The following is a 27,615-nucleotide window of genomic DNA, read 5'->3' on the forward strand; positions in this document are numbered from 1 at the left end:
AAGTCACTCCAAAAGTATGATATTCCCAAAGTTCATCATCCGCCAGGTGGAAATCATTGTGACTATATTTCTCGTAATTGTGACTATATTTCTCGTAATTGTGCCTTTCTCATAATTGTGACTATATTTCTCGTAATTGTAAATATTTCTTTAATTGTGACTATATTTCTCGTAATTGTGACTAAATTTCTCGTAATTGTGCCTTTCTCATAATTTTTACTATATTTCTCGTAATTGTGAATATATTTCTCGTAAGTGTAAATATTTCTCATAATTGTGACTATATTTCTCATAATTGTGAATATATTTCTCGTAAGTGTAAATATTTCTCATAATTGTGACTATATTTCTAATAGTTGTGTCTGCTATCCTGATAATGCATGGGCATGAGCATCATTTCAGAATTGCAAAAATAACTGTAAAGAATGTGAGCGTGTTTGCCAGAGCAAAACGATGGTTGCCTGAGCGTTGTTATATGGTTGCTAAAGAGTTCAGAGTGCGTAATAGGTTGCTATGCAGTTGTTATGACATTTCTTATTGGTAAAAGTCACTCCAAAAGTATGATATTCCCAAAGTTCATCATCCGCCAGGTGGAAATCATTGTGACTATATTTCTCGTAATTGTGACTATATTTCTTGTAATTGTGACTATATTCCTCTTAATTGTGACTATATTTCTCGTAATTGTGCCTTTCTCATAATTGTGACTATATTTCTCGTAATTGTAAATATTTCTTTAATTGTGACTATATTTCTCGTAATTGTGACTAAATTTCTCGTAATTGTGCCTTTCTCATAATTTTTACCATATTTCTCGTAATTGTGCCTTTCTCATAATTTTTACCATATTTCTCGTAATTGTGACTATATTTCTTGTAATTGTGACTATATTTCTCGTAATTGTGCCTTTTTCATAATTTTTACTATATTTCTCGTAATTGTGACTATATTCCTCGTAATTGTTACTATATTTCTCGTAATTGTGACTAGATTTCTTGTAATTGTGCCTTCCTCATAATTGTGACTATATTCCTCGAAATTGTTACTATATTCCTCGAAATTGTTACTATATTTCTCGTAATTGTGACTAGATTTCTTGTAATTGTGCCTTCCTCATAATTGTGACTATATTTCTCGTAATTGTAAATATTTCTTATAATTGTAAATATTTGTCATAATTGTGACTATATTTCTCATAATTGTAAATATTTCTCATAATTGTGGCTATATTTCTCTTAATTGTAAAATATTTCTCATAATTGTGACTATATTTCTCGTAATTGTGCCTTTCTCATAATTTTTACTATATTTTTCGTAATTGTGACTATATTCCTTGAAATTGTGACTATATTTCTCGTAATTGTGACTAGATTTCTTGTAATTGTGCCTCTCATAATTGTGACTATATTTCTCGTAATTGTAAATATTTCTTGTAATTGCGACAATATTTCTCATAATTGTGACTATATTTCTCGTAATTGTAAATATTTCTCATAATTGTGACTATATTTCTCTTAATTGTAAAATATTTCTCATAATTGTGACTACATTTCTCGTAATTGTAAATATTTCTTGTAATTGTAAATATTACTCATAATTGTGACTATATTTCTCATAATTGTGAATATATTTCTCGTAAGTGTAAATATTTCTCATAATTGTGACTATATTTCTAATAGTTGTGTCTGCTATCCTGATAATGCATGGGCATGAGCATCATTTCAGAATTGCAAAAATAACTGTAAAGAATTTGAGCGTGTTTGCCAGTGCAAAACGATGGTTGCCTGAGCGTTGTTATATGGTTGCTAAAGAGTTCAGAGTGCGTAATAGGTTGCTATGCAGTTGTTATGACATTTCTTATTGGTAAAAGTCACTCCAAAAGTATGATATTCCCAAAGTTCATCCTTCAAACTACCATTTTCCACTGTTTTATCATCCACAGGTGGAAATCATTGTGACTATATTTCTCGTAATTGTGACTATATTCCTCGTAATTGTGACTATATTTCTCGTAATTGTGCCTTTCTCATAATTGTGACTATATTTCTCGTAATTGTGCCTTTCTCATAATTGTGACAATATTTCTCGTAATTTTAAATATTTCTTGAAATTGTGACTATATTCCTGGTAATTGTGACTATATTTCTTGTAATTGTGACTATATTCCTCGTAATTGTGACTATATTCCTCGTAATTGTGACTATATTTCTCGTAATTGTGACTATATTTCTCATAATTGTGACTATATTTCTCGTAATTGTAAATATTTCTTGTAATTGTGACTATATTTCTCATAATTGTGACTATATTTCTCGTAATTGTGACTATATTTCTCGTTATTATGACTATATTTCTCGTAATTGTGACTATATTTCTTGTAATTGTGACTATATTCCTCGTAATTGTGACTATATTTCTCATAATTGTGACTATATTTATCGGAATTGTAAATATTTCTTGTAATTGTAAATATTTGTCATAATTGTGACAATATTTCTCATAACTGTGTCTGCTATCCTGATAATGCATGGGTTTGATTCCCAGACTACCATTTTCCACTGTTTTGTCATCTGCCAGGTGGAAATCATTGTGACTATATTTCTCGTAATTGTGACTATATTTCTCATAATTGTAAATATTTCTTGTAATTGTGACTGTGACTATATTTCTCATAATTGTAAATATTTCTCGTAATTGTGCCTTTCTCATAATTGTGACTATTTCTCACAATTGTGACTAGATTTCTCGTAATTGGGACTATATTTCTCCTAATTGGGACTATATTTCTCGTAATTGTGACTTTCTCATAATTTTGACTATATTTCTCATAATTGTGACTAGATTTCTCGTAATTAGGACTATATTTCTCATAATTGGGACTATATTTCTCATAATTGGGACTATATTTCTCGTAATTGTGACTATATTTCTCGTAATTGTAAATATTTCTTGTAATTGTGACAATATTTCTCATAATTGGGACTATATTTCTCGTAATTGTGACTATATTTCTCGTAATTGTAAATATTTCTTGTAATTGTGACAATATTTCTTGTAATTGTGACAATATTTCTCATAATTGTAATTACATTTCCCGTAATTGTAAATATTTCTTGTAATTGTGACAATATTTCTCATAATTGTGACAATATTTCTTGTAATTGTGACTATATTTCTCATAATTGTGACTATATTTCTCGTAATTGTAAATATTTTTTGTAATTGTAAATATTTCTCATAATTGTGACTATATTTCTCATAATTGTGACTATATTTCTTGAAATTGTAAATATTTCTCATAATTGTGACAATATTTCTCATAATTGTGACTATATTTCTCGTAAATGTAAATATTTCTTGTAATTGTGATAATATTTCTCATAATTGTGACTATTCTTGTAATTGTGACTATTTCTTGTAATTGTAAATATTTCTCGTAATTGTAAATACTTCTCATAATTGTGACTATATTTCTCGTAATTGTAAATATTTCTCATAATTGTGACTATATTTCTCGTAATTGTAAATATTTCTCATAATTGTGACTATATTTCTCATAATTGTGTCTGCTTTCCTGATAATGCATGGGTTTATTCCCACAGAACACCTGTGACGGTTCACCTTTGCTCTGGATAAGTGTGTCTTACATGATCACAATTAACGTTAGTTCATATACAGCTGTTCATGGTTTGTTCATGTTAGTTCACAGTGCATTAACTAATGTTAACAAGATTTTAATAATGCATTTGTAAATGTCGAAAATAACATTAACAAAGATAAATAAATGCTTTATATGTGCAGTTCATTATTAGTTCATGTTAACTAATGTAGTTAACTAATGTTAACTAATGAACCTTACTGTATTTCTCGTAATGGTGACAAAATTGTAATTGTTACTATTTCTTGAAATTGCAACTATATTTTTTCGTAATTGTGACGATATTTCTCTTAATTGTAAATATTTCTTGTAATTACATCTATATTTCTCGTAATTGTGACTTTTTTGTAATTGTGACTATATTTCTCGTAATTGTGACTATTTTTCCCAGAATTGTGAGAACTTTCTCGTAATTGCATATTTTTTCACGTAATTGAGTCCAATGTTGTTAAGTCTCTCCCAGTTGGTTTGCTCAGACAAATATATTGCGTTTGGTCGTGTAACACTACCATTAATGTATTTGTTGATAAGCGTGTGTTATAAATGGAGCTTTTCTAACTGGTCAAACTCGAATGAGTGTGGAAACTTGTCAGGGTGATTGAATTCAGAGCATGGAAAAAAACATGCATAACGCGTCCATTGCCAACTTTGCAAGGACCCTCATATTTGTGTGTTTTGAACTTGGTACAGATACTTTAGCGACAATGACGCGTATCCAAGCACAAGTTTCTGAGGAGACATCAGAAAGCTGAGCTTTTTATGTCCTGTTGGGACTAGTTTGATAAATGATCCGCTTCGTCAAGGGAAGTTCATTTTGTCCTCCTCATGCTTTTAGAAGCCGCTGTCTTCAGATCACAGGACAGTTGTGAAGAGCTCACTGCCGGATACAAGGCTTTACACTTTGAGCCTCTTTTGTTGCTCTTTTTCCTGTCATCATCCTCTCAGTGTGTGTCGCCTGAGGCTGTTGGAGAAGGTCACATTATTTCTCATATTTATTTATCTCTTGTAATTGCAACTTTATTTGTCATGTTGGGACTTTTTTCTCGTAAATTGCAACTTTAATTTCTGGTGATCTATATATCTCGTAATAGTGACTTTATTTCTTGTAATTGTGATTATATTTCTTATAATTGCGACTTTCTTGTAATAGCGACTATTTCTCTTAAGTGACCGTTCAGAAAGACCCGCCCCCTTTAGTTACTGTTGCTATGTTGTATGTTTATAGTATCAAATAAACATGAATGAACTTCAGAAGGAATGTTTCAACCGCGTAAAGACGTCAGTGCACACAGTTTTTCAAGTTCAAGTCCACCGACGTTAATCTAGGAACTCTCTTGACTGCTTTGTCGGACAAAAATGGCGGATTCGGCAGATGGCGGATTGTGATTGGTCAGATCCTGGCGAAGGGTGAATTGCGCCTATATGTCTCGTAATTGTGACTATTTCTTTTAATTATGACTATTTCTCATAATTGCATCTTAATTTCTCGTAATTGTGGCAATTTTTCTCATAATTGTAAATATTTCTCATAATTGCGACAATGTTTCTCGTAATTGTGACTATATTTCTTGTAATTGTGACTATATTTCTAGTAATTGTGACTATATTTCTCGTAATTGTGATTATATTTTGTAATTGTGACTATTTTTCTCGTAACTGTGACTATTTTTCTCATAATTTTGACTATATTTCTCGTAATTGTGACTATATTTCTCATAAATGTGACTATATTTCTTGTAATTGTGACTATATTTTTTGTAATTGTGACTATTTTTCTCGTAATTGTGACTATTTCTCATAATTGTGACTATTTCTCGTAATTGTGACTATATCATAATTTTGACTTTCTCGTAATTGTGACTATATTTCTTGTAATTGTGACTATATTTCTCATAATTGTGACTATGTCTCGTAATTGTGACTATATTTCTCATAATTGTGACTATTTCTCGTAACTTTGACTTTATTTCTCGTAATTGTGACTATATCTTGTAATTGTGACTATATTTCTCGTAATTGTGACTATTTTTCTCGTAATTGTGACTATATTTCTCATAATTGTGACTATATCGTAATTGTGACTATATTTTTCGTAATTGTGACAATTTTTTGTAATTGTGACTATTTTTCTCGTAATTGTGACTATATTTCTTGTAATTGTAAATATTTCTCATAATTGTGACTATATTACTCATAATTGTGACTATATTTCTCGTAATTGTGACATTTTTTTGTAATTTTGACTATATTTCTCGTAATTGTAAATAATTCTCATAATTGTGACTATATTTCTCATAATTGTGACATTTTTTTTGTAATTTTGACTATATTTCTCGTAATTGTAAATAATTCTCATAATTGTGACTATATTTCTCGTAATTGTGACTTTTTCTCGTAATTGTTACTATATTTCTCATAAGTGTGACTATATTTCTTGTAATTGTGACTATATTTCTTGTAAGTGTGACTATATTTCTTGTAATTGTGACTATTTTTTGTAATTGTGACTATATTTCGCGTAATTGTGACTATATTTCTCGTAATTGTAAATAATTCTCATAATTGTGATTATATTTCTCATAATTGTGACTATATTGCTCGTAATTGTAACTAAATTTATCATAACTACAACTATTTCCTGTAATTGCGACTTAATTTCTCATAATTGCAACTATTTTTCATAATTACAAATGTTTATCTTACAAATATGACGTCTCATAATTGTGACAGTTATGAAAATAAAGTTGCATTTATAAGAAATAGTGACTTTCATGTGAAATTTGGTGAGGGAAGTTCTGACAGCTGTTGTCAGGATCCTACGGCAAGTTCGTTGTGTTTTTAGAAGCCGCTGTCCACTGATCACAGGACAGTTGTGAAGAGCTCAGCTGCTGCTTTACACTTTGAGGCTCTTTTGTTGCTCTTTTTCCTGTCATCACCCTCTGAAGTGGCTGGTCCCCTGAGGCTGAATGCAGTGTGAAGGGAAGGCTCATCAGCGTCCTCTGTGTCTCTCTTATCCTCCCCGGAGCAGGAGCAGGAGAGCCTCCAGCGGGCCGAGCAGCGCTGTGAACATCTGGAGGAGCGTCTGGAGGAGGAGGAGGGGGCCGCCGCACAGCTGGACTCCCAGCGCCGGAGACTGGAGGCCGAGGGCTGTGGTCTGCGGAGAGACCTGGAGGAGCTGGAGAACACACTGACTTCAGTGGAGAAGGGCAGGCAGGTAGGACTGAGCTCCACACACTCTGGCTGACACACATTCGACCCGCTGATTATCTGCACCGAGGAGGTTTTTCCACTGTAAATCATGCATCATTAGTAGTCTGGAGAATACCATCTGAATGTGTATTGTCATTTTTCATGCTTTTGGAGCAGATGTGCTACACTTTTTTTCTGGGACAAATCTAGATTTTATCTGCAGATAATAAGGAATCGTTTATTTTCTTTAAAACATGTACTGCATCTGTAAATATTCAGGCAAAACTAACATCATGGAAACTTTAAGGAAGCTGGTTTTCATACAATAGGAAAGAACTTTGCAATATTAGAACTTTGTCTCATTATTGGGACTATAAATTTCTCATAACTGACTATATTTCTCATAACTGTGACTATATATTTCTCATAACTGTGACTTTATTTCTCATAACTGTGACTATATATTTCTCATAACTGACTATATTTCTCATAACTGACTATATATTTATCATAACTGTGACTATATATTATTCATAACTGTGACTATATTTCTCATAACTGACTATATTTCTCATAACTGTGACTATATATTTCTCATAACTGTGACTTTATTTCTCATAACTGACTATATATTTCTCATAACTGTGACTATATTTCTCATAACTGACTATATATTTCTCATAACTGTGACTATATATTATTCATAACTGTGACTATATTTCTCATAACTGTGACTATATTTCTCATAACTGATTATATATTTCTCATAACTATGACTATATTTCTCATAACTGTGACTATACTTCTCATAACTGACTATATATTTCTCATAACTGTGACTATATATTATTCATAACTGTGACTATATATTTCTCATAACTGTGACTTTATTTCTCTTAACTGTGACTATATTTCTCATAACTGTGACTTTATTTCTCTTAACTGTGACTATATTTCTCATAACTGTGACTATATATTTCTCATAATTGACTATATTTCTCATAACTGACTATATATTTCTCATAACTGTGACTATATTTCTCATAACTGACTATATTTCTCATAACTGACTATATATTTCTCATAACTGTGACTTTATTTCTCATAACTGACTATATTTCTCATAACTGTGACTATATTTCTCATAACTGACTATATATTTCTCATAACTGTGACTTTATTTTTCTTAACTGTGACTATATTTCTCATAACTGTGACTATATATTTCTCATAACTGACTATATATTTCTCATAACTGTGACTATATTTCTCATAACTGACTATATTTCTCATAACTGACTATATATTTCTCATAACTGTGACTTTATTTCTCATAACTGACTATATTTCTCATAACTGTGACTATATTTCTCATAACTGACTATATATTTCTCATAACTGTGACTTTATTTTTCTTAACTGTGACTATATTTCTCATAACTGTGACTATATATTTCTCATAACTGTGACTATATATTATTAATAACTGTGACTATATTTCTCATAACTGACTATATTTCTCATAACTGACTATATATTTCTCATAACTGTGACTATATATTATTCATAACTGTGACTATATTTCTCATAACTGTGACTATATTTCTCATAACTGTGACTATATTTCTCATAACTGACTATATATTTCTCATAACTGTGACTATATATTATTCATAACTGTGACTATTTCTCATATAACTGTGACTATATTTCTCATAACTGTGACTATATATTTCTCATAACTGACTATATTTCTCATAACTGACTATATATTTCTCATAACTGTGACTATAGTTCTCATAACTGACTATATAACTCATAACTGTGACTATTTCTCATAACTCTGATTATATATTTCTCATAACTGTGACTATATATATCTCAAAACTGTGACTTTATTTATCATAACTGACAATATATTATTCATAACTGTGACTATTTCTCATAACTGTGACTATATATTATTCATAAATGAATATTTCTCATAACTGACAATATATTATTCATAACTGTGACTATTTCTCATAACTGTGACTATATATTATTCATAACTGACAATATTTCTCATAACTGACAATATATTATTCATAACTGTGACTATTTCTCATAACTGTTATTATATATTTCTCATAACTGTGACTATATATTTCTCATAACTGTGACTATATATATCTCAAAACTGTGACTTTATTTATCATAACTGTGACTATATATTTTCATAACTGTGATTTTTTTTTCATAACTGTGACTATATTTCTCATAACTGTGACTTTGTTTCTCATAACTGTGACTATATTTCTTATAACTGACTATATATTTATCATAACTGTGACTATATATTATTCATAACTGTGACTATTTCTCATAACTATGACTTTATTTCTCATAACTGTGACAATATTTCTCATAACTGTGACTATATATTTCTCACAACTGTGACTATATATTATTCATAACTGTGACTTTATTTTTCATAACTGTGACAATATTTATCATATCTGTGACTATATATTATTCATAACTGTAACTTTATTTCTCATAACTGTGACTATATGTATCATAACTGTGACTATAAATTTGACTTCTAATTTCTTAAATGCAGCTTTATTTTTTGTTTTTGTGACTGTATATCTTATAGATACAACTTTATTTCACATGATTCAGAGTCTTTTGCTTTATCTTACAATTCACATTTGAAAAGTGATGTGAATATTGCATCTGCTGAGGGTTGTTCTGACAGCAGTTGTCGGGATCTTTAGTGTGTGTTTGTATGATATGCTAAATGTGTCAGATCCTGAATCCTGACCTGAACACAAGACCAGACCTGCACAGATTGTTGGCTCTTTTTCTCTTCAGGTGAAAACGGTTTGTAGTCCATTTGTTGCCATAGCAAATCTGTGGGTGACTTCATGTGTGACCTCAACTCAAACACAAACGCAGAGTCAAGAGCATGACATTCAGCCTTCATTGTTTCTAAATGAAAACAAAACACTTGAAATGTTCAATAATATAAGAAGTTCCTCAGGCATTGTGACATGATCAGGGTAATTATTACCTGAACTGCACTTCATAAAGCAGCGCTGACTTCTAATTCACGCTAGGTGTGCTACCTTTCAATTACAGCTCGCAGTCCATCATTTCTCCAATTATAATTTTGTCTCATCTCTTAACAATTTACAGTAAGTGCAGATGTGTGATATTCATCTGCTCATACTTCTCGTTTATGTCTGAGTTCAGAGGGGAGTGAAATGACAGCTGTGGTTTCAGGATGAAAGTGTTCCAGGAGCTTTTCTAACCTTCTGCTCTACATCTGCTTCTCAAAGCTCCAACAGGCCCAAACACACACACACACACACACACACACACACACACACACACACACACACACACACACACACACACACACACACACACACACACACACACACACACACACACACACACACACACACACACACACACACACACACACACACACACACACACACACACGTCCTCCATTAGTCCCTCATGTCGTTGTTGAAACAAATCACATATCTGCCACATACAAAGTCAGTATGAGCCTTTTCTTTTTGTAATAAAATTGCAACTTTCATGATTGCAAATTTTCATATTGAGACTTTCTTTCTCGTAATTGTGACTATTTTTTATAATTGAGGCTTTATTTCATGTAATTGCAACTATTTCTTGTAATTGCGACTATTTCTCATAACTGTAATTATTTCTCATAATTATCTGAATTTCTTTCCTGTAATTGCAACTATTTTTCTTAATTGTGAATTTATTTCTTGGAATGAGACTTTATTTTTTACATCTATGACTATTTCGAATTACTGCAACTTTATTTCTCGATGACAACTTCGTCTCGTAGTTACGACAATTTTATTGTAATTGTGATTATTCCTCATAATTGTGTGACTATTTCTCATAATTATGCGACTTTATTTCATTTAATCGCAACTTTATTTATTGTAATTGTGACTATTTATTGATGACAACTTTGTCTCTTATGAAGACTATTTCTCATAACTGTAACTATTTCTCATAATTATGTGACTATTTCTTGTAATTGTGACTTTCTTGATGACAACTTTATTTTTTACAACTATGCTTTTAGTATCTGTGACTTTTGATCTGTGACTAATTGTGACTTTTTTTCTCAATGACATCTTTGTCTCGTAATTGCAACTATTTCTTGTAATTGCGACTATTTCTCGTAATAATGTGACTATTTCTTGTAAGTGCGACTATTTCTCATAATTATGTGACTATTTCTTGTAATTGCGACTATTTCTCGTAATTGCGACTATTTCTTGTAATTGCAACTTTATTTCTCGATGACATCTTTGTCTCATAATTGCGACTATTTCTCGTAATTATGTGACTATTTCTTGTAATTATGTGACTATTTCTCGTAATTACGTGACTATTTCTTGTAATTGCGACTCTATTTCTCATAATTATGTGACTATTTCTCATAATTATGTGACTATTTCTCGTAATTATGTGACTATTTCTTGTAATTATGTGACTATTGCTCGTAATTATGTGACTATTTCTTGTAATTATGTGACTATTTCTTGTAATTGCGACTATTTCTCGTAATTATGTGACTATTTCTCGTAATTATGTGACTATTTCTTGTAATTGCGACTCTATTTCTCATAATTATGTGACTATTTCTTGTAATTGCGACTATTTCTCGTAATTGCGACTATTTCTTGTAATTGCGACTATTTCTCGTAATTATGTGACTATTTCTTGTAATTGCGACTATTTCTCATAATTATGTGACTATTTATCGTAATTACGACTATTTCTTGTAATTGCGACTATTTCTCATAATTATGTGACTATTTCTTGTAATTGTGACAATTTCTCGTAATTATGTGACTATTTCTTGTAAGTGCGACTATTTCTCATAATTATGTGACTATTTCTTGTAATTGCGACTATTTCTCGTAATTGCGACTATTTCTTGTAATTGCGACTTTGTTTCTCGATGACATCTTCGTCTCGTAATTGCGACTATTTCTCGTAATTATGTGACTATTTCTCGCAATTATGTGACTATTTCTTGTAATTGCGACTATTTCTCGTAATTATGTGACTATTTATCATAGTTGCGACTATTTCTTGTAATTGCGACTATTTCTCATAATTATGTGACTATTTCTTGTAATTGCGACTATATCTCGTAATTGCGACTATTTCTTGTAATTGCGACTATTTCTCATAATTATGTGACTATTTCTTGTAATTGCGACTATTTCTCATAATTATGTGACTATTTCTTGTAATTGCGACTATATCTCGTAATTGCGACTATTTCTCGTAATTATGTGACTATTTCTTGTAATTGCGACTATTTCTCATAATTATGTGACTATTTATCGTAATTACGACTATTTCTTGTAATTGCGACTATTTCTCATAATTATGTGACTATTTCTTGTAATTGTGACAATTTCTCGTAATTATGTGACTATTTCTTGTAAGTGCGACTATTTCTCATAATTATGTGACTATTTCTTGTAATTGCGACTATTTCTCGTAATTGCGACTATTTCTTGTAATTGCGACTTTGTTTCTCGATGACATCTTCGTCTCGTAATTGCGACTATTTCTCGTAATTATGTGACTATTTCTCGTAATAATGTGACTATTTCTTGTAATTGCGACTATTTCTCGTAATTATGTGACTATTTATCGTGGTTGCGACTATTTCTTGTAATTGCGACTATTTCTCATAATTATGTGACTATTTCTTGTAATTGCGACTATATCTCGTAATTGCGACTATTTCTTGTAATTGCGACTATTTCTCATAATTATGTGACTATTTCTTGTAATTGCGACTATTTCTCGTAATTGCGACTTTTTTCTCGATGAGAACTTTGTCTCGTAATTGCGACTATTTCTCGTAATTATGTGACTATTTCTTGTAATTGCGACTATTTATCATAATTATGTGACTATTTCTTGTAATTGCGACTATTTCTCGTAATTATGTGACTATTTATCGTAGTTGCGACTATTTCTTGTAATTGCAACTATTTCTCATAATTATGTGACTATTTCTTGTAATTGCGACTATATCTCGTAATTGCGACTATTTCTTGTAATTGCGACTATTTCTCATAATTATGTGACTATTTCTTGTAATTGCGACTATATCTCGTAATTGCGACTTTTTTCTCGATGAGAACTTTGTCTCGTAATTGCGACTATTTCTCGTAATTATGTGACTATTTCTTGTAATTGCGACTATTTCTCATAATTATGTGACTATTTCTTGTAATTGCGACTTTATTTCTCTTTATGGCAACTTTATTTTTTACAACTATGACTGTTTTTAATATCTGTGACTTCATTTCTTGTAATTGTGACTTTATTTCTCGGTGACAACTTTGTCTCGTAATTGCAACTATATCTCGTAATTGCGACTATTTCTCATAACTGTAACTATTTCTCATAATTATGTTACTATTTCTTGTAATTGCGACATTATTTTTCATTTGAACTTTATTTCTTGTGATGGCAACTTTGTCTCGTAATTGTGACTTTATTTCTCGATGACAACTTTCATAATAATTTTCAGAATTGCGACTATTTCTCATAATTATATGACTTTCTTTTGACTTTTTTTCTTGTAATTGTGATTTTATTATTCATAACTGTGACTTTATTTCTCATGTTAGGGCTTTATTTATCATAATTGTACCTTTATTTCTCAGATTCGCTACTATTTCTTGTAATTGTGACTTTGTGTCTCATATTAGAACTTTATTGCTCACAATTGTGACTTTATTTCTTCTAATTGCAATTGTATTTCTCATAATTTTTGCAACAATGTTTCACAATTACACAGGATTATCTTACACATGTTCTTGATTGGGCTCTCTCCAGTCTTCAGACTCTGTGGTGAGGAAGCTCTCTGAGGATCTGGCCCAGAAGAACGACCTGCTTCAGAAGCTGCAGGAAGAGAAGGAGCACCTGGTGGAGCTGAGCCAGGTGAGAGTCCCTGAAACAGGAGCGGCGTCTGGACAGATGTTGGACAGTTTTCACTGGGGTTCCTGGGATGTGGCGGTGTAAAGGTCAGTCATGAGGCAGCACAGGTCGTTCGATTGCATCTGGAAGACAAGTTGGGGGTCGTTAACAGGTTTGCGTTCACTTCCCTCTGGCACAAAAAAACGTTTCCTACTTTAATCTGGAAAGTAACTTAGAGAGTTCAGGTCACTGCGGCCATTATTTCTTAAATAATAAAGAATATTTCCCACAAAATGGTTTATAATGAGTTGAACGGTTCTGAAATCTTAATTACTGATCAAAACACAGCACTCTCCAGTAATAAAAACGGATTTGCATGTCATAACATTTATGAATTATTCATGTATTTTTGATGATAATTCAGAACAAATGTTCCTAAGTACTTTAGAAGTAATCTGTCTTCATGCATCTGTGTCGTGATGCTGTTTTATTTCATTATGTTTTGTCCGGATCTATTAATTTATGAAAATGCAATTGATACGCACACTGGCTCGAATGCACAAGTTTTTAATTTATGAATTAAAATTAATTTAGATATTTTTGGAGGCATAAGGACAGAAATATCAGGGTAATGCAACTGTCCTGCTATCATAATGAAGAAAAAAAGCTTCATTAAAAGTCTTTATTATTAGAATTAGAGTAGATTGGTATATATTTTGTCAATGAAATAATAAAGAGGTCCGCTAAATCAAACGTGGTGTGGCCAACATGCAATAAATCATACTCATATATATATATATATATATATCAGATGATTTGACCTTTGTATGACAAGGCAAGATTAGGTCAATAATGATAGTGATTGGGTTAGAATTGAATTATACATGTATTTTTGACTATAGGATATTCAGTCGTTTCATTATCATGGACTTTTAGTTTGAGAACCAACCAAGTATTAATAACTGATTATGTTGTGTTGAGCTTTTTTTTTCTCTTTGCTTTTGCCACATAAATTGGTCAGATAAATACCGTGACCAAGTGTAGTGTTTTGTTCTTAACCCTCTGGGGTTCTTCGGGTCAAAAATGACCCAAAGCGTTTTATAATAAAATAAAAAAAATCATAGCTTCATCGGAATGGTCTGAAACGTTATTGGTACTTGGTATATGAACACCCAAAAAAATTATGGACAGGATTTGCAAAGTCTAAGTGGTCGTAAAAAAAATAGTCACACTCAGGACCTTCGGGTCAAAAATGACCCCCATAGGAAATGAATGGGAAATTGGCAAAAATATTTAAATACAGAGTTTTTTTGTGCATACAATCTACAAATCAGCCAGGATGCAGAAAAAAAGACTCAACAGTGAAGATCTCTAAAACATCAAGAGTGCAAAACAGACAAAAAAACTCACACACACACACACACACACACACACACACACACACACACACACACACACACACACAAAAACACAATTAGCTTTTTATATATATATACATTTTTTATTATATTCAATATGGTGGCTTTAGGAATAGAAGCCCCGCCTTTCAGTTAAAAGAGCCAATCAGCTTTCTGGCAAGGCATCACTTGTTTGTTTATTGCTGATTTGATGACATATGATATTGAAAATATAAAAGTTGCAAAGTTTCTCGGGGAACGCAAATGTTTTCTGAGGGAATGCAAAATTTCTCTGATTTCTCGGAGGAACACAATAAACACAAAGTATCTTTGTTGTAGGCTAAAGTTTTGCACGCTAAATTTTATAAGCTAAGTTTTATAAGCTAAATTTTGCAATCTAAGTTTTGTAATCTAAGTTTTATAAGATAAGTTTTATAAGCGAACGCAAAGTATCTTTGTTGAATGCTTAAGTTTTGAATGTTAAGCTTTGTAAACTAAATTTTATTAGCTAAGTTTTGTAAGCTAAGTAAACAGTTGGGGGAATATCGGATGTGTATCAGTGTGTTGGATCTGTGCATTCTGCCTTAAAGTGACCGCAGCTTTGTAACTTTTATACAAGTATTTAAATGAGTTCAAGGCGGTCGTATGCTTGCATGTTGGACCATGATGGCTATAGCGTGCATTCATACAACAATGCAACAATAATAAAATAATGCATTGACATAAAAAAGGAAATTTGATACTTAAGTACTTTTATAAGCAAGTACTTCTGTACTTTTACTTAAGTAAAAAAGAGTTTTTTACAACTTTCACTTGTAATGGAGTAATATTTGACCAGTAGTACTGGAGTAATGGAGTTGTGTAGTTTGTCCAGCTCTGTGCTGGACAGATGTGTGAGATTGTTCTGTGTTTGCAGCAGGCCATCGAGGACCTGCAGAGCGAGGAGGAGAAGGTCAACCTCCTGACCAAAGAGAGGGCCAAGCTGAAGCTGCGGGCGGAGGATGTGAGTTCACTGATGCTGCTGTGCTCCAGGCCGGCCGTAGCTCAGGAAGTCACTCGAGTGCTTGATTTCTCCCTATAGCTGGAGGATCAGCTGGAGCAGGAGCGCAGTCAGAGGATGGACTGGGAGAAGAGCAGGCGGAGGCTGGAGGGAGAGGGCATGGACAAGATCAGGGCCAGCCTGGAGGACATGATCAGGAGGTGAAGCGCTCATGCACACACTCTAACACATGCTGGCTTTAAAATAACCCAAGTTGGGTTGAAAATGGACCAACCCAGCGATTAGGTTGTTTTCACCAAGCGATTGGGTTGTTTTAACCCAGCGATTGGGTTGTCTTAACCTAGCGATTGGGTTGTTTTAACCCAGCGGTTGGGTTGTTTTCACCAAGCGATTGGGTTGTTTTAACCCAGCGATTGGGTTGTTTTAACCCAGCGATTGGTTTGTTTTAACCCAGCGGTTGGGTTGTTTTCACCAAGCGATTGGGTTGTTTTAATCAGCGATTGGGATGTTTTAACCCAGTGATTGGGTTGTTTTAGTCAAGTCAAGTCAACTTTATTTTAGGGCTGTCAAAAGATAAATCGCGATTAATTGCATCCAAAATAAAAGTTTGTGTTTACATAATATATGTGTGTGTACTCTGTTAATTATTATTTATATATAAACTTTTGAAAATTTTGAAAAATGTAAATTTAACCCAGCGATTGGGTTGTTTTAAGCAAACATTTAACCCAACCACTGGGTTAAAACAACCCAAATGCTGGGTTAGTCCATTGTCAACCCAACTTGGGTTATTTTTAACGCAGCTTTTTTTAGAGTGCATGATGATAGACCCACTTATATCTATTTCACAGATTAATCCATAACCCCTGAGAATTTTGGGAATCCCTGATCTAGTCATGCAGAATAAACGTCCATGTATGCTCATGATGTCTCAGAGCGAGAGCTAGCCGTAAGACAGATGTGTGCATGGCTCTTGTGTATAACATGATATGAGCTTGGAGCGCCGTTATCTCAGCTTTGATGAGTTAAGGGCTCCGGGCTCCAGATCTGTTCAGGCTTGTTAGTATGCAGAACGGTCTCTATTCTGTAGAAAACAAAACCAGCTGTTCCGTGGAGGCCCCAGAGAGAAGAAGAAGAAGGGAAATTGTCATAAATATCCCTTCCTTCCTTCTGATTTTCATACTTTAAGGGTTAAAAGCTAAACTAGCAATATGGTGGCTTTAGGAATAGAAGCCCCGCCTTTCAGTTAAAAGTGCCAATCAGCTTTCTGACAAGGCATCACTTGTTTGTTTATTGCTGATTTGATGACATATGATATTGAAAATATAAAAAGTTGCAAAGTTTCTCGGGGGAACACAAACGTTTTCTGAGGGAATGCAAAATTTCTCAGAGGAACACAATAAACACAAAGTATCTTTGTTGAAGGCTAAAGTTTTGTACGCTAAATTTTATAAGCTAAGTTTTATAATCTAAATTTTGTAATCTAAGTTTTATAAGCGAACGCAAAGTATCTTTGTTGAATGCTTAAGTTTTGAATGTTAAGTTTTGTAAACTAAATTTTATAAGCTAAGTTTTGTAAGCTAAGTTTTGTAGGCGACAATTTGTAAGCAAACGCTAAGTTTCTTTATTGAACACTAACGTTTTGCAAAGCATCTTTGTTGAATGCTTAAGTTTTGTACGCTAAGTTTTGTACGCTAAGTTTTGTATGCTACGTTTTGTACGCTAAGTTTTGTACGCTAAGTTTTGTACGCTAAGTTTTGTACGCTAAGTTTTGTACGCTAAGTTTTGTAAGCTAAGTTTTATAAGCTAAGTTTTGTAATCAACGTTTTGTAATCTAAGTTTTGTAATCTGTAAGATAAGTTTTGTAAGCAAACGCAAAGTATCTTTGTTGAATGCTAAAGTTTTGAATGCTAAGTTTTGAAGTTTTGTAGACGACAATTTGTAAGCGAACGTTAAGTTTCTTTGTTGAACGCTAACGTTTTGCACGCAAATTTTTATATGCTAAGTTTTATATGCTAAGTTTTATATGCTAAGCTTTGTAATCAATGTTTTGTAAGCGAACGCTAAGTTTCTTTGTTGAACGTTAACGATTTGCACGCTAAGTTTTATAAGCTAAGTTTTGTAATTAACGTTTTATAAGCTAAGTTTTGAATGCTAAGTTTGTAATCAACGATTTGTACGCTAAGTTTTGTACGCTAAGTTTTATAAGCTAAGTTTTGTAGGCGACAATTTGTAAGCAAACGCTAAGTTTCTTTGTTGAACGCTAACATTTTGCACGTTAAGTTTTGTACGTTAAGTTTTATAAGCTAAGTTTTGTAGGCGACAATTTGTAAGCGAACGCTAAGTTTCTTTGTTGAACGCTAACATTTTGCACATTAAGTTTTGTACGTTAAGTTTTATAAGCTAAGTTTTGTAGGCGACAATTTGTAAGCAAACGTAAGTTTCTTTGTTGAACGCTAACATTTTGCACATTAAGTTTTGTACGTTAAGTTTTATAAGCTAAGTTTTGTAGGCGACAATTTGTAAGCAAACGCTAAGTTTCTTTGTGGAATGCTAAAGTTTCTCGGGGAACTCAAATGTTTTCTGATGGAATGAACACTACCAGAGAACACAAACGTGTGCAAAGTTTCTCTGGGAACGTAAGTTTTGTGAGGGAACTCAATACTTTTACTAGAGAATGTACAACTTTACTTGGTAATATAATTTTGTCCTCCCATGTTAGCATCGTGCGCAGGGTGTTAGCAAGCTGGCCGTCGAGTGACCCGAGTTAAAGCCCTTAAAGGGGCTTCAGTTTAAAACACAGCATGCAATTTACAATCTACATCAATCAATAAGTTCCTCAAATGTTGTGTTGGGATTGACTGGCACTTTTAATAAACCGAGACACGGTTGACCTTTATCGGATCCGGCAAGAAAACAACGCAGAGCACGCCTGCGAAATTAGCGCTGTCACTCCCATCCTCACATTCCCTCTTCCCGTCTGTCTTCTGTTGTCTTCTAAGTTTTATATGCTAAGTTTTGTAGGCGACAATTTGTAAGCGAATGCTAAGTTTCTTTGTTGAACGCTAACATTTTGCACGTTAAGTTGTGTACGTTAAGTTTTATAAGCTAAGTTTTGTAGGCAACAATTTGTAAGCGAACGCTAAGTTTCTTTGTTGAACGCTAACATTTTACATGTTAAGTTGTGTACGTTAAGTTTTATAAGCTAAGTTTTGTAGGCGACAATTTGTAAGCGAACGCTAAGTTTCTTTGTTGAACGCTAACATTTTACATGTTAAGTTGTGTACGTTAAGTTTTATAAGCTAAGTTTTGTAGGCGACAATTTGTAAGCGAACGCTAAGTTTCTTTGTTGAACGCTAACGTTTTGCACATTAAGTTTTATAAGCTAAGTTTTGTAGGCGACAATTTGTAAGCAAACGTTAAGTTTCTGTGTTGTACACTAACGTTTTGCACACGCTTGGTTTTGTACGTTAAGTTTTATAAGCTAAGTTTTATAAGCTAAATTTTGTAAGCGAACGCTAAGTTTCTTTGTTTCTTTAACTTTAACTAGAGTTAAAGCCCTTAAAGGGGCTTCAGTTTAAAACCCCGAATACAATTTACAATCTACATCAATCATTAAGTTCCTCAAATGTTGTGTTGGGATTGACTGGCACTTTTAATAAACCGAGACACGGTTGACGTTTATCGGATCCGGCAAGAAAACAACGCAGAGCACGCCTGCGAAATTAGCGCTGTCACTCCCATCCTCACATTCCCTCTTCCCGTCTGTCTTCTGTTGTCTTCTAAGTTTTATAAGCTAAGTTTTGTAGGCGACAATTTGTAAGCGAATGCTAAGTTTCTTTGTTGAACGTTAACGTTTTGCACGCTAAGTTTTGTAAGCTAAGTTTGTAATCAACGTTTTGCACGTTAAGTTTTGTACGCTAAGTTTTGTAGGCAACAATTTGTAAGCGAACGCTAAGTTTCTTTGTTGAACGTTAACGTTTTGCACGCTAAGTTTTATAAGCTAAGTTTTATAAGCTAAGTTTTGTGATCAACGTTTTATAAGCTAAGTTTTGAATGCTAAGTTTGTAATCAACGTTTTGCACGTTAAGTTTTGTACGCTAAGTTTTGTAGGCGACAATTTGTCAGCGAACGCTAAGTTTCTTTGTTGAACGCTAACATTTTGCACGTTAAGTTGTGTACGTTAAGTTTTATAAGCTAAGTTTTGTAGGCGACAATTTGTAAGCGAACGCTAAGTTTCTTTGTTGAACGCTAACATTTTGCACGTTAAGTTTTGTACATTAATTTTTATAAGCTAAGTTTTGTAGGCAACAATTTGTAAGCGAATGCTAAGTTTCTTTGTTGAACGCTAACGTTTTGCACGTTAAGTTTTATAAGCTAAGTTTTGTAGGCGACAATTTGTAAGCAAACGTTAAGTTTCTGTGTTGTACACTAACGTTTTGCACACGCTAAGTTTTGTACGTTAAGTTTTATAAGCTAAGTTTTATAAGCTAAATTTTGTAAGCGAACGCTAATTTCGTTGTTTCTTTAACTTCGTGACCCGAGTTAAAGCCCTTAAAGGGGCTTCAGTTTAAAACCCCGAATACAATTTACAATCTACATCAATCAATAAGTTCCTCAAATGTTGTGTTGGGATTGACTGGCACTTTTAATAAACCGAGACACGGTTGACGTTTATCGGATCCGGCAAGAAAACAACGCAGAGCACGCCTGCGAAATTAGCGCTGTCACTCCCATCCTCACATTCCCTCTTCCCGTCTGTCTTCTGTCAGGAAAGATGTGGAGATAAGCAGCAGCAGCAGCCGTCTGGAGGCCGAGGAGTTGCTGAACGCAGGCCTGCTGAGGAAGAATAAGGAGATCCAGGTGAGGCCTCCGGGACAGCCGGAGCATTCCTGTCTTTCAGCGCTGGGGGCCGCAGATGAGGAGGACAGGAGCCCATAACATCTCTCTGGAGACGGGAGGAAGGCTCCGGTTGTAACCTCACACTCCTTCTTTAACCTGGATTTCTGCACGGGCTTGGAGAATGACAGCAGAGTGATATATTGGGAAAGAAAGAGAGAGCTAGATCATGTCTGAGGCATGTTAAAGCTGTTGAGACGCAGTGTTAGCTTAACCTCTGTCACTCCGCTCAATGAACACCCTCTCCAGATCTAAAGGCATGGCGGAGAACAGTGCAGGTTTATCTTTCACAGAAACTTAATTTCTAATGCAAAGAGGTGGAAAGTAACGAATGACATTTACTCTCGTTACTGTAATTGAGTAGTTTTTCTCGGTACTTCTACTTTTTAAGTAGTTTTAAAAATCAGTAATTTTACTTTTACTTAAGTATGTTTTGTTTGAAGTATTGTACTTCGCTACATTTTAAACCACATCCGTTACTGAGTAAAAATAAATAATACAAAGGGGGGAAAAACGCGATCCGGAAACGACTGCATTGAATTAAAGGGTTAGAACGAACGCAAAAATCACAAAAAGATGGAGACGGACAAACGTCAGACCCAGCTGAAAGCGAAACGACGTGAAGCCCTGGATAGTGTGGAAAAACTTTGGATATAGACAAGAAATAGCCATGTTGTCCTGGAGGATATCAAATTAGCAAAAAAAATGTTGAGCAAAGGAGGAAACACATAGAACATGTTGGGGAACACCATCCCTCAGTACAGATAAAGGTATGTTTATAACTTAAGGCCGAATGTTTTCTGTGATGCAGAGGGAATCCCGGAATTACAGTATAACGCAGATGTCACGTAAAACACGCAAACTGATGGATGAATGAATACATCGACAGGAGAGCTGTATAAATCAAATCGTGACATGGTCTGTGAATATTAAAGCTCAAAACACTGCTATATGAATAAATGATCTGCTTCTTCTGTGTCTGTGTGAATGAGCAGCTCCGTTTCGTCTACTAGCCTACATACTTAAGTAGCCTACGCGATGCTCGTGGTGTTTAACGTCTCAAAAAACATATTTGGGCATGAACATACGGTATGAAAATTTCCAGAGCTGATCTGAGACCCCCTAATGAACATTTTCATCATTTTATTTGATTAAAAGCCATTATCAAATACACTCTGAAACAGATCTTCACTGAAATAGGTCCTCACTAAAACCTGTCAAAATAAACAGTTTAACTGGATGAAATTGTGACAGAAATATATTACTATTGCAGGCCTATAGAATACTTGTCAAAATAATAATAATAATAACAACAATAATAATATTACATAATTTAAACATTATTTAAGAATATATTTTTTAATCCATGGTTTAATTTACTAAAGCAGCAGCGCTTTGCCCAAAAAATGAAAGGATAAGTATTTGCATTACCACCGTTTTGGTAATGTATTTGTATTAAATCATAAAAAGAAAATTTTCTTAGGATTCTATTATTCTTAAAGTTGTTAATCTAATTCATAATAATTTATTTAGTTCATTAGACATGTTTTATTAAAAGTTTTCAATTTTCAAGTTTGTTATAATAAAGCATTTGTTCAACCCAAAAAAAAGAAAAAAGTTTTCATTAATTTAATGCCATTTTAACTGGTGATAATAATAACCATAATTTAATAATACAGTTTATTTATTAAATAATTAATACCATGATGCTGTGAAACTGTTTTCATATCGTGAAAATCTCATTCTACCACAACCCTACACGGGAGAGTCCAACCCCGCTGTTAAAAAAAGTACTTTTACTCTGAGTACATTTTTAGACAAGTACTTTTACTTCTACTTAAGTACAATTTCATTGAAGTAATAGTACTTTTACTTGAGTAGAATATTTTGTTACTCTTTCCACCTCTGCTAATGCATTCATTCATAGCAAAATAATTCAGATGCTCGTTGTTTCCTGAGCTTCGCTGAGGCTGGAAGACTTGAGATGGACAAGACAGGAGACGGCTTCTCCGCTGTGCATAAGTAAACACATTAAACACAAAGTATCTTTGTTAAACGCTAAAGTTTTGAATGCTGAGTTTTGCACGCTGAGTTTTATAAGCTACGTTTTGTAGGCAAACGCAAAGTATCTTTGTTGAACGTTAAAGTTTTGCACGCTACGTTTTATAAGCTAAATTTTGTAAGATAAATTTGTAGGCTAAACTTTGTAAGCTAAGTTTTATAAGCTAAGTTTTGCACGCTAAGTTTTATAAGCTAAGATTTGCAAGCTAAATTTTGTAAGATAAATTTGTAAGCTAAGTTTTATAAGCTAAGTTTTATAAGCTAAGTTTTGCACGCTAAGTTTTATAAGCTAAGATTTGCAAGCTAAATTTTGTAAGCTAAGTTTGTAGGCTAAAATTTGTAAGCAAACGTTAAGTTTCTTTGTTGAACGTTAAAGTTTTGCAAGCTACGTTTTATAAGCTAAGTCTTGTAAGATAAATTAGTAGGCTAAAATTTGTAAGCTAAGTTTTATAAGCTAAGATTTATAAGCTAAGTTTTGTAGGCTAAGTTTTGTAAACTTAATTTTGTAAGCTAAGATTTGCACGCTTAGTTTTATAAGCTAAGTTTTGTAGGCTAAGTTTTGTAAGCTAAGTTTTATAAGCTAAGTTTTGTAGGTTAAGTTTTGTAGGTTAAGTTTTGTAAGCTAAGTTTTATAAGTGTTTTATAAGCTAAGTTTTATAAGCTAAGTTTTGCAAGCTACATTTTGTAAGCTAAGTTTGTTGGCTAAAATTTGTAAGCAAACGTTAAGTTTCTTTGTTGAACGTTAAAGTATTGCACACTACGTTTTATAAGCTAAGTTTTGTAAGTTAAATTTGTAGGCTAAAATTTGCAAGCTAAGTTTTGCAAGCTAAGTTTTATAAGCTAAGTTTTGTAGGCTAAGTTTTGTAGGCTAAGTTTTGTAGGCTAAGTTTTGTAAGCTAAGTTTTATAAGCTAGGTTTTGCACACTAAGTTTTGATAGCTTATAAAAGTATAATATAATTAATTTTTTATTCACTCACAGTCATTGCATATCAAAATAACTCAGATGCTCGTTGTTTCCTGAGCTTCGCTGAGGCTGGAAGACTTGAGATGGACAAGACAGGAGACGGCTTCTTCATAACCTCTGAGATTGTTTAGAGAACAGGCGCTCTTTGTCTCTGGGGCTCGTCTGCTATAATGAAGCTGAAAGACGATCCGTGTGTTGGTGAGGGTGGACATGTTTTCACTCAGCCGGGGCATTCGCTGGATCACACAAAGCACGCTTTATAGCTCCATCTGAACATTAATTACAACACAGGTGGAGATGAAGGCGGATGAAGAGCCGGGTTATACTGTGGGCGGGGCCGGTTAAAGGTCCCATGGCATTTTTCTATTATTTTATAATGTATTCTTAGGTGTACTTGTATTGTAAGTATGATTTTTACATCATAAAATGTCACAATTTAGAAATAAAAGGCATTTTTTCTATCCTGATGTTTGCCCTGTGGCTGAATGCCCTGTTTCAAGGGGCGTGTCTGCTGTGAGACTTCAGTAAACATGCCCACTGTTGTGATTGGCTGACATCTTTGCATTTGAAATGAGTGTTAGATCTTGTAGCGGAGGGGGCGTGGTTTAATGAGGTCTAAGAGGCAGAGTTCACTTCTCATCAGTTCTCTCTCGTCTCAGTTCAGTGAACTGTTGTAGTTTATAGCATGTACTTCAGGTTATTCGTTTAATTCTAGTCGGAGGGGCTGTCACTCATGTCAGAAAGTTAGTAACTTTAGTAAATGATGGATCAGCGCTGACTCGAGACGCCAAACGTTTACAACGATTCAGTCCGATTTGGTGAATTGGTTCGAACAGAAAAATAACAATTTTTAGATATGTTCCTATCATATGAAAAGCGTCAGTGACGCGCATTGAGTACACAGCAAACAAAGACACAACAGCAGTAATCGAATGTAATCCAGTTTATTGTGTGCAGTGTTGGGGAAACGCATTACAAGTAGCTTGAGTCACGTAATAATATTACTTTTTCCAAGTAACTAGTAAAGTAACGCATTACTTTTCAAATTTACAACAAAATATCTGAGTTACTTTTTCACATTAGTTTGACTGACAGCTCTCCTGTCCTCATGTTGAGAGCTAGTGCAGAGGTGTGTGTGTGTGTGTGTGTGTGTGTGTGTGTGTGTGTGTGTGTGTGTGTGTGTGTGTGTGTGTGTGTGTGTGTGTGTGTGTGTGTGTGTGTGTGTGTGTGTGTGTGTGTGTGTGTGTGTGTGTGTGTGTGTGTGTGTGTGTGTGTGTGTGTGTGTGTGTGTGTGTGTGTGTGTGTGTGAACATGATGGTTATTGTAGTTCCAGACTAAATGTGAGCATTTATTTATCTCACTTGCACAATAAAGATTCTGTCCTCCTCAAAATGAATAAAATCAGTCAAATGCAAAATCAGAGAACTATGCAAACCTCCAATAATTAAATGTTAAATAAAACAACTATTTTTATGCATAATCTACCTTTATATTTAATTTACCAATGTCTTGCTGCTGACCTTTGATGAAGAAAATTACTAGGTTTTTTTGTTTTTATTGGTAAAACTTTTTTCTCCTGCCTCTATTCTCCATTATCCAGAGCTGCGCCCTCCACGGTTCATGTGTGAATTTACATTTTTACCTCAGCCTGGGGCTTATTATTTCAATTTTGGTATGAAGAGGTCTTTACTGTTGCACAAAAATATAACTTTTTTGTTATAAACAAAAACAAAAACAAGCCCATTCCAGGTGAGAAAAAGTAACGCATAACGCACTACTTTTCTTAAAAAGTAACTAAGTAACTCAATTAGTTACTTTTTGAAGGAGTAACGCAATATTGTAATGCATTACTTTTCAAAGTAACTTTCCCCAACCCTGATTGTGGTGATAGCTGGCTAGCCCGGAGACCCTCACGCTTACCCCCCTTCGGCTTGATCTCGCCCGCGTTTGGCTCCTCCGCTGTGGGCCAGATGCAGTACTGGGGGTCGGGGATGTTGAAGGCCGAGCTTCGGCGTGCGTGAGGTTTATCTCTAAAGATGTGGCTCTTCCGAGCAGAAACTCACGACTGTATGCACATTTATGAACAGATAGACGCCACGAGGACGTACAAAAACACTGACTCACAAGATAGAAAACACGAAAACACCGTTCTGTCGGGAGAGAGAAAAGCCACAGCACGAATAATAAAGTTCTGTGTGAACTTGAATAATTAGCTACACATCAGAAATCACTGATCACAGATCAGAAGGAACTGAAAAAAGTTTGAACTAATAGTTGTTGCAACTATGTATGAATAAATTAAAATGCAAATTTCCAATTAAAGAAAACTGAGAGGATTGCTTTAGGTGCTTTGGACTTTATTGGTTATTTTGTGTTTGAATAATGAGGTTAAGAATACGCTACAAGTTACTTAAATATATATATATATATAAAAAAATCTCTATACAATATTAACTTACAATAGTGAAAGACGACTTCCCTTTTTGATAACGTCTTCCCTCAGGGAGAATGCACGTTTTCTTGCATGGCTGAATGTTAACAATAAACGTAGTTTGTATCTGCAAACTGCGAACAGTGAAAGGGATTTGCCGTCAGCGCGAGCCACTCGTGTGAAGCGAGACCAGCTGGCTCCGGCATGGGATTCTGCGGGTCTTAAAGCCTTCCATGAATGGCTATGTAATACCTAGAATATCGAAATCAACTGCAGGCGGTCGATCCTTTTCCTATTTAGCTCCTAAACTCTGGAACTCTTCCTAGCATTGTTCGGGAAGCAGACACACTCTGTCAGTTTAAAGACTAAAAACACATCTCTTTACTGTGGCATACACATAAAAAAATTTTAATCAATGATTGTTAGGCTGCATTAACTAGGTCAGCCGGAACCGGGAACACTTCCCATAACACCTGATGTACTCGTGACATCATCAGAAGAATGGCATCTACGCTAATGCTAGTCTCTCTGTTTATCCCGAGGTTTACTGCAGTCAGCCGGATCCGGGCCGGATCCAGATCAGATGCTGGACCTGACCAACGCATGACCCTGAAGTGTCTGAGAGACCGTGATTAGACTCTGAAACTGCCTCATCGGCACGGCATCCTCAGTAAACCCGTCTCCGGCGTGATGACTCTGATATTTCGAATATTCCGATCTATTATGACCTCTGACCTGTAAAGTTGCCAGAATAATAATCATACGCTGTTTGTTAATTGGCCAGAGGAGAACTGCCCCCCCGACTGAGCCTGGTTTCTCCAAGGTTTATTTTCCTCCATTCTGCTCCTGATGGGGTTTGGGTTTCCTTGCCACTGTTGCCTCTGGCTTGGCTTGCTCAGTTGGGGACACTACATGTTCAACTAAATATACAAATAAATCTAATTATTAAACTAAATTAACTTTCATACGGAACGCTTCTTTGATGCCTTAAATACGGGACGATTCCGTATTATATGGAACGGTTG

At 34.1% G+C, this 27,615-nt stretch overlaps 1 protein-coding gene across 1 annotated transcript in view; it reads left to right on the forward strand.

Moving 5' to 3' along the window:
* LOC307143690 (uncharacterized protein) overlaps positions 1-27,615 on the forward strand; it is a 96,990-nt gene that overhangs the window by 32,199 nt on the left and 37,176 nt on the right. Inside the window, exons 3-7 of the mRNA XM_079845437.1 lie at positions 6,687-6,872; positions 13,757-13,861; positions 16,151-16,237; positions 16,316-16,434; positions 21,007-21,097. Of these exons, the coding sequence (XP_079701563.1) occupies positions 6,687-6,872; positions 13,757-13,861; positions 16,151-16,237; positions 16,316-16,434; positions 21,007-21,097 (588 nt within the window). The remainder of the gene's footprint in view (positions 1-6,686; positions 6,873-13,756; positions 13,862-16,150; positions 16,238-16,315; positions 16,435-21,006; positions 21,098-27,615) is intronic.

This window comes from Gobio gobio, assembly GCF_949357685.1.
Source record: "Gobio gobio genome assembly, chromosome: 20".
Classification (NCBI taxonomy): domain Eukaryota; kingdom Metazoa; phylum Chordata; class Actinopteri; order Cypriniformes; family Gobionidae; genus Gobio; species Gobio gobio.